This window comes from Rhodnius prolixus, unplaced genomic scaffold (genome assembly GCF_049639745.1).
Source record: "Rhodnius prolixus isolate KJV_2025 unplaced genomic scaffold, Rpr scaffold_2, whole genome shotgun sequence".
Classification (NCBI taxonomy): Eukaryota; Metazoa; Arthropoda; class Insecta; order Hemiptera; family Reduviidae; genus Rhodnius; species Rhodnius prolixus.
The window spans coordinates 9,661,417-9,674,237 of NW_027411592.1; the positions used below are offsets into that span (position 1 = coordinate 9,661,417).

The following is a 12,821-nucleotide window of genomic DNA, read 5'->3' on the forward strand; positions in this document are numbered from 1 at the left end:
AAAGGCGGACTTTAGGCGTCTGCAAAGATCTGGGGGTTTGAAACTTGAAACATTTTTTTTTTTCATTAATGAAGAAATCTGGTTAAAGACAAACTTTTTAAAAATTATTTATTTTTAAGATTAAATCACAAGCATAGAATTAAACTTTTTAATAAACATAGATGAAAGTGAAAGTAGCAGCTGGTTTACAATTAAAAAAAATTATAACAAAATTCAAATAAGTGTTTTTATTAACATTCTGTTCGTTTTGCTTTCACAAAAAATTTCCTAATTTATAATCTGAACAAAAAGCTGAATACGTAATCTATTTAAAAATGGCTGCCCAGCCTTCAGGGTAATTAAGGTCATTCTAATTTTACTTTCCTCTTTTGATCAGTTAATACAATTTAAAGATCCTTATTGTTTTGGGTAAATTAATGTTTCTTAATAAAAATATAACTATAGCCACGAATATAACAAAAAAAAACTACATCAATTGCTTATAGTTTAAATTAATCGACACTATTGTAATATAAATTAACCTTCTAGTAATTGTTAACACATTTAACTAATCTGAATATATTTTACACTAATGTACGAGACAAAATATTTACAATAATTTAAAAATTAATGTGCTTACTGGGCACGAATTATTTACATAATACAGATTTAAGAAGAATTAGCGCGTGGATAACGAAATTATAATTCCACATTTGGGAAGTTAATAATGAAGTGGTTTTCGGAGAAGTCTTTACGGAGGCATTTGTTTGCTATTGTTTATACAGATGTCGGATCCTGTTGATATACTTCCTTAAATTATTTGTTTTGTACTGTTCCGTAAATAGCGTGGAATCGCTCATAGCGATGATGGTCCTATAAAAATGTTCATATAATTAAATATATGTAAATGTTCATAATAAATTTGATTAACTTAGGAACTCTCTTAAGACATGTAATTTAAATGAAAGTGATTTTTTTAAAAAAGAAGTAGGTCTGTTTATTTATTTCACAAATTTTGCAGAAATGATGGTGCTTGAGTCCTATTATGGATATGTATTGTATCCTCCTTAAACCACAATGACTAAGGAGAAAATAATCAGTATCTAACAGAGGTCTGTGAAGAGACTTCACATCCATTAACAAGCCTGGATGGCTCTCAAATCACCATTTTTGGCCAATCGATAGAAAGAGCTCAAAGCTAAACAATTTATCAGAAATTCATTCAAGATTGTCGGAAGGTTTGTAGAGGGTTTACTTCATAATTTCAAGGTGAAGCAGTAGGAAGCTGAATTTAAAAGTGATCATACAGTCTACTTTTCGTCAAGATCTTAGAAAAAGATGGCTCAAAACTACTAGCTCGCGAAAATCATCGCGAAAGTAGACTATGTAGCGTTGGGTGATCGGCGATTAAAGATATACTAGACAGCAGCTTACAATTACGCCTAATTCCAAATCTAAGAAATTTTCAGTTAAAATTTTTTCGAGTCACTAAGGATATAATCACAGCCGTAGATTTTGCACAGAAAGTGGAAACTATAAGAAAAATAAGTGAAGTGTAATGAACGAAAAGTAGAAATGTCGAAAAATAAACATATTTAAACCAAATCACAGACTTTTCAGCCTTGACCAACCAATCAGCTCGTCACTTCTAAAGGGTAAACCTTTAGACTCTTCAGATACAGAATTTCCATTAACTTGGTAGCAAAGGCTAAATGGCAAAATTAGCGGAATTTTATCTTTAAAACAAAGTAAAAAAGATTAATATCTTAAAGTTTTTGGAACTTACTAATTCCGAAACGGAAGGTCTGATCTGTTCAAATGCTTGTAGAAAATGCGAAGCAGCTATGTTAACATCACAGTTTTCATCATCCAATGTCTGAGTTTTAACAAATTCAGTTAGTGCTAAAACTGAAGCTTCTCTCACTAAAGCTGCCAAATCAGCACCAGAATATCTAGAGCACTTTTCATTCAGTCCAATTTCTTCTAGTTTGATATCCTCACTTAATCGAGGTTTTGTACCATTCTGAAAATACATATGCATTTCTTTTAAATGGTAACGATATAAAGAACTTCGATTTATTATTATTATTTTGTTGCTAAAATTCCAAACAACCATGAATTATTTAAAAGTTCAATCATACCTTAGTTATGGCACGCAATATGTCGACACGATCTTCAGGGTTAGGTAATCCCACATACACTAATTTATCAAGTCGGCCAGGTCTCAGCACAGCAGGGTCGACCATATCCGGTCTATTTGTAGCGGCCATTAAGAATACTCCTTGTCGGTCCTCAACACCATCCATTTCGGTCAGAACTTGATTTACCACTCTTGAACTTACACTGCCCTGTTTGCATCAAATACATAGTACATTAAGGCTACTATTACTAGCTTTCGGAGTAGAGGTTTAATAAATCAAAATATCCATCTTAATTCCAAAAGCGTGTCTTTAAATACAGTATTTCTCCCTCAACCTTTAAGCCTTTGAAGGGAGAATTTCAGAAAGATTTTCCCTCAAAGTTCAAAACTACTAACCAAATTCAAGTTTTGTTAGGAATTCATTCAATAGAAAAAAGAAGAAGTTATTTTGTGACGGATGTGCTCTGGTGACCGCATTTCCAATTAGCATGTCATATGAATAATAAACTACGATTCGTTAAATAACAAATTTAAGATATTTTTTCATTGACAGGTACAATTAGACCACGGAACGGCACTTGAAAAACACTAGTATTAAATAATTTAAATCTTTCATTTATGTATCATAGGCGAGAATTAATTAACAAGAATAGTCAGAAAATATTCTCACAGCTTTGAGATTTGGCAAACTATTACAATTAAATCTGTTGCAATATAATCTGCGCATGAAATGCTGACATCAAAAAGAGCTAAGTAAATATTGGTAAGAGTTCAAATCAATGAGGGGGTTTTTCTTGTGGAGAAAACTGCAAATACGGGCAAAACACTCAACAGTTAAAATAAATATATTACCTCCGTTGAATCTGATCTCTTTGGACAGAGAGCATCAATTTCATCGAAAAATATTACACAAGGCTGTGAATTCCTCGCTCTTTGGAAACACAGTCTGACTGCCCTTTCACTTTCTCCAACGTACTGAAAAAAAAAATATATATATATATATGAAATAAATATCACAGAAGAGCGAGAAACTGCTTAAACTGTGAAGGAAAATAATAATTAAAAAAATAAATAATTTATTATTGGCGAACGTTGCCTAAGATATTGGACAAAATTCTTCCTTCTTACTTAGCTACATCCACGAAGACACAACAATAACATGACATTTAAAGAGTAATTTCTGTAAGTATGCCTACATACTTTCTCTCTGCACGAGACTTACGAAACTGTTTAATGTTGAACATTATTTCAAAAGATGTGTTATTTCAATGACGCTCCAAAACTTAATTTCCACTAAACTTTATGAAAAAGTTTTAAGACTATAAACAAATTTTATAAGGCTCACTGCCAATCTTTACAAACTGTAGACAGCACCACAATTAACTAAATAAAATTTAAATAATACTTGCGGCAATAAGCTTTTGACCACAATCGAAGATGATGAAACATAAGATGATAGAATACTGTACGCAATGTCCAATGTGTTCTTTACTACGGTGTGGTTAGTGACATGGTGCACCATTGGAAAGATGGCAAAGTTGTATTTGAAACATTAAAAAAAAAAGAATTCGAAGAAAATAGACTTAGTGTTGTATACAACTCCGAGGTACTGATATATAAATTATCCAACATATAGTAGCACCTGTTAATTAACAGCCTCGCTCACTCAATTGCCCAACTCAACATCGAGGAATCCTAATGTCCTTCCAAAATCAAAACAAAAAGGATTTTATAGTAAGAAGCATGTAAGGAGTAAAGGAAATTCTGTTGGTGACAATTAAGCGGAGTATGCAATGATTTAGTCACGAGAAAAAATTGAAAAACTAAATAGTACGAAAATTCCTACAGTTGAGGTGAAAGAGGAGAGCCCAGGAAAAAAAAATGGTTGGATGGGGCAACGAAAATGGGAAAGGAAATAATCTCAACAAAGAATCCCTTAACAACGAGAATTAAAAAAACAAAAAAATCAAGTGGAATAAATCCATTAAAGTTACGACAATTTGGTAATCACTTTGTAGAGCAGAAATAATAAGCAAACAATTTAAAAAAGTCATATATAAATGGTTACTTTTTGAGAATTCTTTTTGATCTACGTTTGAATTAAAAATCTGGCAAAGAAAAATGGATCACTTGGATAATTTAATTGCGCGGATAAAGTTAATTAGATTTTTAAATTATGGGGAGAAATTACAATATGGAATATGTTCTTATAACTAATTAAATAAACAACTTTTTTTAAAAATGATTTAAAAAACATTGAGGTTATTGGCGCCCGGAGCAATTTACAGTGCACAGTCGGCCTCCGGACAGCAAATTCTCTTTACCGACAATACGTCCATCACCGGATAGTGAGCTCTAGGAAAGAAGAAAGAAGCTCCTAGGAAAAGAAAATCTATGGGTCAGCAGATGGATTCGAACCCGGGACCTCCGCGTGCTCATAGCGCATAGCTAATCCCCTCCCTTAACAAAAAAATTATGTAAGTCACATTACCACTCTCCATCTATATTGTACAAATTTGTATTGTTATAGATGTAAAATAAAATAAATAAACATTATTTTTACCATATTAAGAAGTTCAGGACCTTTCACAGAAATGAAATTGATGTTAGCCTCATTTGCAACAGCTTTAGCCACTAGGGTTTTTCCACAACCTGGTGGTCCATACAGTAAAATACCTGATGGCGCTCTAACTCCCACACTTTCGAAAAGTTTCGGATATTTGACAGGTATCTAAAAAGTAAAAATTTAGGTATTTAATAATAACAAAGTGACAAAAAATTTTTCGATGTTTTCCACGAGCTCAATTTGGTTTGTTGAAAAGAAGAAACCGAGTTGAAAAGAACGTGCCAGAGTTACTAACTAAAGGAGGCCCCATCTGGAGAGACCACTAGAATAGTTCGAAAAGATGTGTTTGACATTTTATTACAATTGATATTTAAGTAATTTTACTGCATTAAATTTTCATTAACTGAATTTATTAGATGTCATAGATAAGGGTACATTTTCATATACAAAATATTTGTTCAGTAAATAGTAGCCTACCATAAAGAGTATATTACAGCACACGCATTCTAACAGACTGACCCACCACACCCCTTCCCCAAAACTGCCCTTAATTGAAGTATTACAGAAAAATGTTTCCTATAAAAGTTATAGAACTATTTGTCAGCTATAATTATACCAAGTTTCAAGAAAATCCAAGAAGCGGTGTTTTCAAAAAACTTAAAAAAGTGAAAAATCTATTCAGTAAAGTGGTACTTCCGGTGCACCTAATTGGAAGAAAAATTTATAGCAGCTTCCTGTGACGTCTCTTAAACTAAATATCAAATTTGAAATTTCTACGATTTACCGTTCCTGAGATATAGTCGATAAACTGACTACATAGTATTAAAGTCAGTCCAAACCTATGTGATTAAGGACCGATGGGTTAGAGAACGGCAAAATTCTAAGAAAAAGAGCAGATTTCTAAGAATTACTGGATCTGTAACCCAACTAGCCTTAGCCGTGACTTTTTAACTTCACTTCTCTTCTTTTCTCTTTAACAAGCCGAATGCGATCGGTTATTGTCGGCAATTTTCGGCTAGTGATTTTATTTCCTATTTAATATTTACCTCTAATATGCACACTCACACGACTTTCTTTCTCTTTTATATCTAACAAGCCGAATGCGATCGGTTATTGTCGGTAATTTTCGGCTCAACTGACCAATATTTTATTTCCTATTTAATTTTTAACTCTAATGTGCACACTCACACGACTTTTTTTAAGTACCGAGTTAAGTTTTCTATAATTACACAATACATTCTAATGGAACTATTTTAGAAAAAAATCTATGGGCACACTCACACGACTTTCTCTTACCACTACCATTCACCACTATGGGTTTTCTTGTAAACTAGTATTTTTATTGAATAGTAGTTATCTTAAATTACACAATACATTCTAATGGAACTATTTTGGAAAAAAACTATGGGCACGACTTTCTCTTACCACTACCATTCACCACAATGGGTTTTCTTGTAAACTAGTATTTTTATTGAATAGTAGTTATCTTAAATTACACAATACATTCTAATGGAACTATTTTAGGAAAAATCTAATGGACACACTCACACGACTTTCGCTTACCACTACTCAGTCACTATTTCTCTGTTTAGAACTAAATACTATTCATGATGCACGGAAGATCGCGAATCAGGACACGTAGAAAAGAAAGGTTCACATTTTTCAGAGTAAAACTGGAACATAATGTTATGGAAACTGAAGAGGATGTTCGGACAAAATCTTGCGAAAGCCTTTAATTAAATTGCTGCTCTACAGAGGTTTCCAAATATAATTGAGAACAATAAAGCGAAAAATCATTCTTACCATAATTGAAATATCTAATTTCTCTCGGACTTCTTTCAAAGATCCAATATCGTTCCAACTGATATCAGGTACAGTAGCAAAGCCTTCTCGTTTGGCAGAGGGTTGAACAGACTTTATGGCAGCCATTATATCTTGCATTTCAATGCACATAGTGTCAATTTCTTGACATTTTAGACTAAAAACTTTTTTCAATAAAGCAAAAACACAATTTTTTTGTTCATCTTTTTTTTGGCCAAACGAAGTGCCCAATATTTCTATATCTCTTTCTGTAGGTTTATCTGATTCTGGAGGATTTTCTTTTTTACTCTCCTCTTCTCCTGAAGGAATATTTTCTATACTTTTCGTCTGAGTATTTGGTGTATGGCTGTTTTTCAAAAGTGCCCTGAAAAATAAAACGTTAAGAAATCATTAATTAGAAAAAATATTACGCTATCATAGTAATGTTTTTTAATTTCTTTCATTAAACCAACTAACATTCTTCAAAATGAAAATTTGTATTTAATTTTATTACTATCTGGCCTTTCTGTTCTGCTTTCAGATTACAGTATCCATACTATTCCAAAAATTAGGGTCAGGTATGATGATGCGTTCTGGCAAGTGGAAGAGACGTCCACTTCGAGTTACTTTATACTGTATGGGAAAAAGTTAATATGACGGTGAGCTTCGGCACACAGTTAAGCCCCGCCTGGAGAAATTGCGATTACTTTTATTTGTTATTTATATTTATAGAATTAATTTTATTAGAAATATAAAGAAAATAGTTATAATATTAATTGGTAAGAAGTTCAAGGTTGAGCTGGGATACATAGGGCTTATTACTCTTTTAAGTTACTCCAATGAAAATTGGAAAATCAATAGATGCTAACTGAAGTAAGTTATGTCAAACCTTTTCATATTATTCTGGACACTCTACTAGAAGAATGAGCAATAAAATGAAGAGTGGTCAGATCAACTGCATTGGAACAGATTTGCAAAACAGATTATGTTTGGGGTTCTACCGTTTTACAGTTTTAGAAACTGAAATTTGTGAGTTCAATTTTTTTCAGCATATTTCTAAAACAAATAAATCCCTAAAAGTTCCAATCAGACAAAACGTTAATACAAAACAAGAGGCCAAAAAGTTGTTGGTAACTGGAAGAATTACAACTCATGGAACCGATTTTTAGTTATTATAATGAATATTCAACAATAAATTATAAAAAAACTCCCCAGATTAACTTTTGACGAACTTGACGGAATTGTTCAATCACAAAATTAGTTTGATTGTTAAGCCTAATTTTTACTGTTCCCACTAATATAATACAAAAGTTACAAATACAAAGTAATACGAACCTTGTAACAGCAGCAATCCCTGCATGGCTACACAAAGCATTAAGATCAGCACCAACATAACCTGGCGTAAGATCTGCCACTTTATCTAAAGATATATCTTCGGACATTTTCATATTTCGACAAAGAACTTCTAATATTAATTTACGCTCATTTCTATCTGGAATTCCTAGACATATTTCACGATCAAATCTACCCGCTCTTCTTAGTGCTGGATCTAATGAGTCCGGATTATTTGTAGCCCCTATAACAGCTACGCCAATGCCATCGGAGGAATCATTCAAATCTGCAACAAAAATGAAATAAAAATAGCATCTAGCAATTAAAGATGAAAATAAAATTCAAAATATAAATTAGGCTCGTACCGTCGAAAGAAGCTATTATTTGTGCAACAATTCTTCTTTCCATATCCTTTCTGGCAGACTCCCTAGGTGGAAAAATTACATCTATCTCATCTATAAATATAATACATGGTGATTGCTCTTTTGCTTGGGTAAACAAATCTCTAATACGTTGTTCAGATTCACCAGAAATGCCTCCTACAAGTTCTGGACCAGCTGTTTTTAACAAAGGTATCCCTAGTTCCTAAATATCGCAAATAAAACAATCATTTAAAGCAATAAAAACAATTTGCAAAAAAAGAAAGGGTTATTTTAAAAATTTACGCATTTTTCCACATAATATACATTATTTATGATCTAAAAGTCGCACTCATCAATGGATTGGCCAAATAACAATAACTGAAGTCATACTCACACCTGCAATTGCTTTGGCTAGAAGAGTTTTCCCACATCCGGGAGGTCCATGTAAGAGGAAACCTCTTGGTGGCGGCACTCCAATTTTGTGAAATACATCATAATAATTCAAATGCAACAGAAGTCCACTCACTGCCTAAAGTGACAAATTTAAATGTAAAACAAATATAATTAAGAGATTTTCTTTTTAATTTAAGGCGTGTCAACATTTAGGGTTCTGTGTACGGCCGGCCTCCGGATAGTGAGCTATAAGAAGATCCTAGGAAGAGAAAATCGAAGGACCAATAGCTAGATTGGAACCCGTTATCTCCGCGTAAGCGCAAACCAATCAGCTAATTAATCCTTAGAGAATATAAAATTTAAATATTTTTACTTTCTTTGGATCAAAGTGGAAAGAAGAGCATACCCCACTCATATCAGTCTTCTACTATAATTTAAATCTGGACACCGGAAAAGAGCGACTATCGGTGTGAAGAGAAATATTTCTAGCCGCTTTGCTCCCTAACAGTGTTACGCGATTTGAGGTCCCTCGAGTCCAAATATATATTATTTAGGGAATTGGCATACCTGAACACTCCAAATAAAACAAAAATTCTTCCTACCCCGCCACGAGAGAAATTGAGCGATTATGTATTAATTCCAGGTATTATCATAATTCATTCGGTTTCTACTTTCTACCATCCAAGCTAATACAGCTAATAGGAGGTTCTATCAACAGATAAGCTCGGTAAGCAAACTAAAGTGCTTTCGAACCCAAAGTTACTTTTAGTCCAATTAATCTACGTACATAATCTTGTCTTGTGAAGACAACCTTACATTTTACCGTATATGTATTATCTTTTATGGCGGAACGAATTACGCAAGTTACAGTGATAAAGGTACACTTAGTGTTAAAGGTATAAAGATTCAATTTTTTTTTGACGGAGTAGTTGGTTGTTTATGAAAATGCTCACGCTTTTTCATCTTTAGATTATATCTGGAAAATCTGGAGTCGGAATTTTTTTTTGCCTTCTCATGGTCATTTTAGAATAAATTTATGCTTTAAGATCACGTACAGACTGTGTTATAGTAAGGTTTTTATTTTTAAAAAAACAACAAACAAACTTACTTCTATAACTTTAACATTTCCACCAAAGTCTTTAAATGATAAATTTGGTATGGAGACTGAAACTGAATGTTTCTGAGACAAAAGTGAAGATGAATTTGTAAATTTCCTCTTTCCTAATAATTTCTTATTTGGTGATTTAGGATTGACAGCAGATATAGTGATGGATGAATTACGAGCTATCAGTGACCGGGCATCCAACACCTAAGAAAATTAATTCAAATGAAAGTATTATTGTTACCAGTATAATGATATTTTTGATAATTAAATAATTGAGAGCGTTTTTCTCACAGATTTTGCAGAGGACTGTTTTACAGCAAAGTCACTTCCAGTCCGTGGATAAGGCTGTTCATCACAATCTTCATCGCTGCTAATATTGATTAATTCTGAAGTGTTGTTTCTAAAATAAATAATAATAAAATATATCGTATGTCGTGAATGATAGCAACTATTTTTGTGAATAAATTTTAGAATTGAACTTAATCAACTATTTTACCAACACCTAAGGATTTAAGGAGATGATGATTTCAAAGGCAACGTGACGACAATAAGCATTACTTAATCTTATCCATTGCCCTAATAACAACCAACAAAGTTAAAGCTACCTATCCAATTTGACCAAGCTACCTATCCAATTTGACCAATCTCCATCATTTGTAAATCTCATTTATTTGATGCTGTTTAAAATTAATCGATCTAATCAAACAGCTCCGAATTAATGAGCTTCTCTTTCATTAAATTCACTCTGAAGGAACGTATCAGGCATTATTCTATATTATAATGCCTGATACGTTCCTTCAGAGTGAATTTAATGAAAGAGAAGCTCATTAATTCGGAGCTGTTTGATTAGATCGATTAATTTTAAACAGCATCAAATAATCAGAATAGCAATCATCAGAATAATTTAAGAAATGTATCTAAGGGAAAAATGATAATATTATATTACGTTCGCTTCCGGTAAAAGATCAGATATAACTTGTGAAAGCTTTATTAGTACGATTTAGTAAAAATCGGGAATTACCATAAATTGTAAATCTGAAAACCGCCGACTTTCTATCCTCATCATTAGGATTAAAAAGTGAATCAGATTGTATAGATTCAAGGAAGTGCGAAGTATTATCTACTAACCTCGTAGCAGCGCTTCCAGGATTAGCCATACTTCTTACAGATTCAATATACGCAATAGGTGATGTTCTGTTTGGTGACGTTGTTTCCTAAAATAAAATTCTGGGAATAAATAAATAAGCATAAGAATTCCTATTGGAATGACTTTCAATTTATAAGGCTTCTTGCAATTTAAGGAAAAATTGATATCAATTTGAAATCTTGAATGAGAAAAAATTTATGATTAGGCACCAACAATACTTAGCAATAAGTTTTTAGTCTCCACTTCATTTTTGTCATGCGATTCTCTAACTTTAAAGTTCTGAATTCTAATTTGCGAATTATTTCAGTATGTATTGTGATTATTTTATCGTATATGAAATGAATACAAGCAAATCACGAAATTTCTTCAATGTTGAAAATAGACCAGGAAGGTCGGTTATTTTTTACAAGATATTTTTCTTTAGAATGAAGCATTTTAAGCATTAATCATGATAAAAAATAATTATAATAATAATACTACCATGTTTGATGTATCATTATCATCTGGGTCCATAGAAACGTCATCAACTTCATCAGGATCGTCTGTTGATAAACGCGCAGGGTATTCTGCCGTCTCAGACATCACTTGATTTATAAGATCATATGCTATAAAATAACAATCATTGTTAGAAGAATAACACTATAATGTTTAAACAAGCTATAAAAATTAAGCTTATTTCTGAAATCAGGGTGACACGTAGAAATCATGATGAAATTACCTTTAAAAACAGATGCTCGAAATGCACTTCTATTTCTTCTTTTATATTCTACATACGTCTCTCGTAGGGCATCCACCATCGCCTCTTTATCAATCACAGGTTTGTCAATATTATCATCTAAATACTAAAAACAAAGAAGTTTTATTAATCATGTGGTATAGATCGCTACTGAAGAAGTCAGTCCCTTACAACAATTGATAAAGCATCGATTTTTATTTTGGGATAACTAGCTGGCAGGTATTCGGTCGCATAACTATCTGCAGAACTTACATCCCATTTAACACACTTTCAAAGCTTGCATGAAGTGAACTGAGATTCGGATGAATTCGTTCATACAATCTGTTCCTACAGTTCAAATAACTATTACCAGTGTAATAATAAAATCATGTTTTTTTTTCTGTTATGAAATTAGTTTGGAATCACGTTTACTTGACATCAACAATCACGGGATACCTAAACTGTGGTACAACCGATTTTGAAAATATTGAAAGTTATCCGTTGCGGAACTCGTATGGGCTGGAAAAAAGTATACTATCTAATCGAGAAGAAGTAAGAATATAAAATGATAAAAGAATTACTTCTCGGACCAAGTGGAATTGTTAGAACAATTATTTTAATAGAAAAGAATTTAGTATATCATTATTTACATAATTACTAAGTAAGTAAACCAACAATTTTTCAAATACAAATAAATAGCTGAGATAGATGAATGTTAGCTAAATGAACTTGAGGGTAATATTGCACCTGAGAAAATCACAAACTTAGTAAAGATAAGTTACAAATAACTTTCGTTAACAACCATGAATGAATGTTCTGAAAATAAAACTGCAGAAATGTGGATAATTGGTTCTTTAACAATAATAATAAAACAAAAATCTAATCTTTTAAAAGAGAAATCAATGAACCATAATTAAAAAAATGGCGAAAATAATTCTTACTTTATCTACTCTGTTGAACAATACTTTATCTGAAAAATAAACTGATTTCATCTTCTTAGGTGGTGGTTTCATAGTTTCACAAAACTTCTAGTCTGAGCTCAGCAATAAGAATAGGTTCGCTACATATCCACATCATGAGATCAAACACAACGCTGGTTGGAAGGCGCCATTGTTAACATGACTGTAGCATGAGATTTTTGCGCCAATAAACTGACAAAGCAGCACTACCTTGTGTAGACAATACGAACTGAACTGTGCACAAAATATAATTCAAAATCTGGTTTGAACTACTCCTCAATTTCACTTTCTACAATTCTTAAGAAAAATTTAAGAATATCCTT

The 12,821-nt window shown here is 32.3% G+C and overlaps 1 protein-coding gene across 1 annotated transcript; it reads right to left on the reverse strand.

The window, feature by feature from the left end:
* Positions 1-94: 94 nt before the first annotated feature.
* Positions 95-12,670, reverse strand: smid (nuclear valosin-containing protein-like smid). The gene is made up of 15 exons (XM_074120751.1): positions 12,481-12,670; positions 11,543-11,666; positions 11,305-11,429; positions 10,806-10,891; positions 9,969-10,077; positions 9,681-9,881; positions 8,574-8,708; positions 8,183-8,402; positions 7,821-8,103; positions 6,489-6,870; positions 4,683-4,850; positions 2,972-3,094; positions 2,121-2,327; positions 1,766-2,002; positions 95-852 (listed from the first exon to the last, which is right to left on the reverse strand). Exons 1-15 carry the CDS (start codon positions 12,550-12,552, stop codon positions 796-798), a joined length of 2,529 nt encoding a protein of 842 aa, XP_073976852.1. The 5' UTR covers positions 12,553-12,670; the 3' UTR covers positions 95-795.
* Positions 12,671-12,821: the final 151 nt, after the last annotated feature.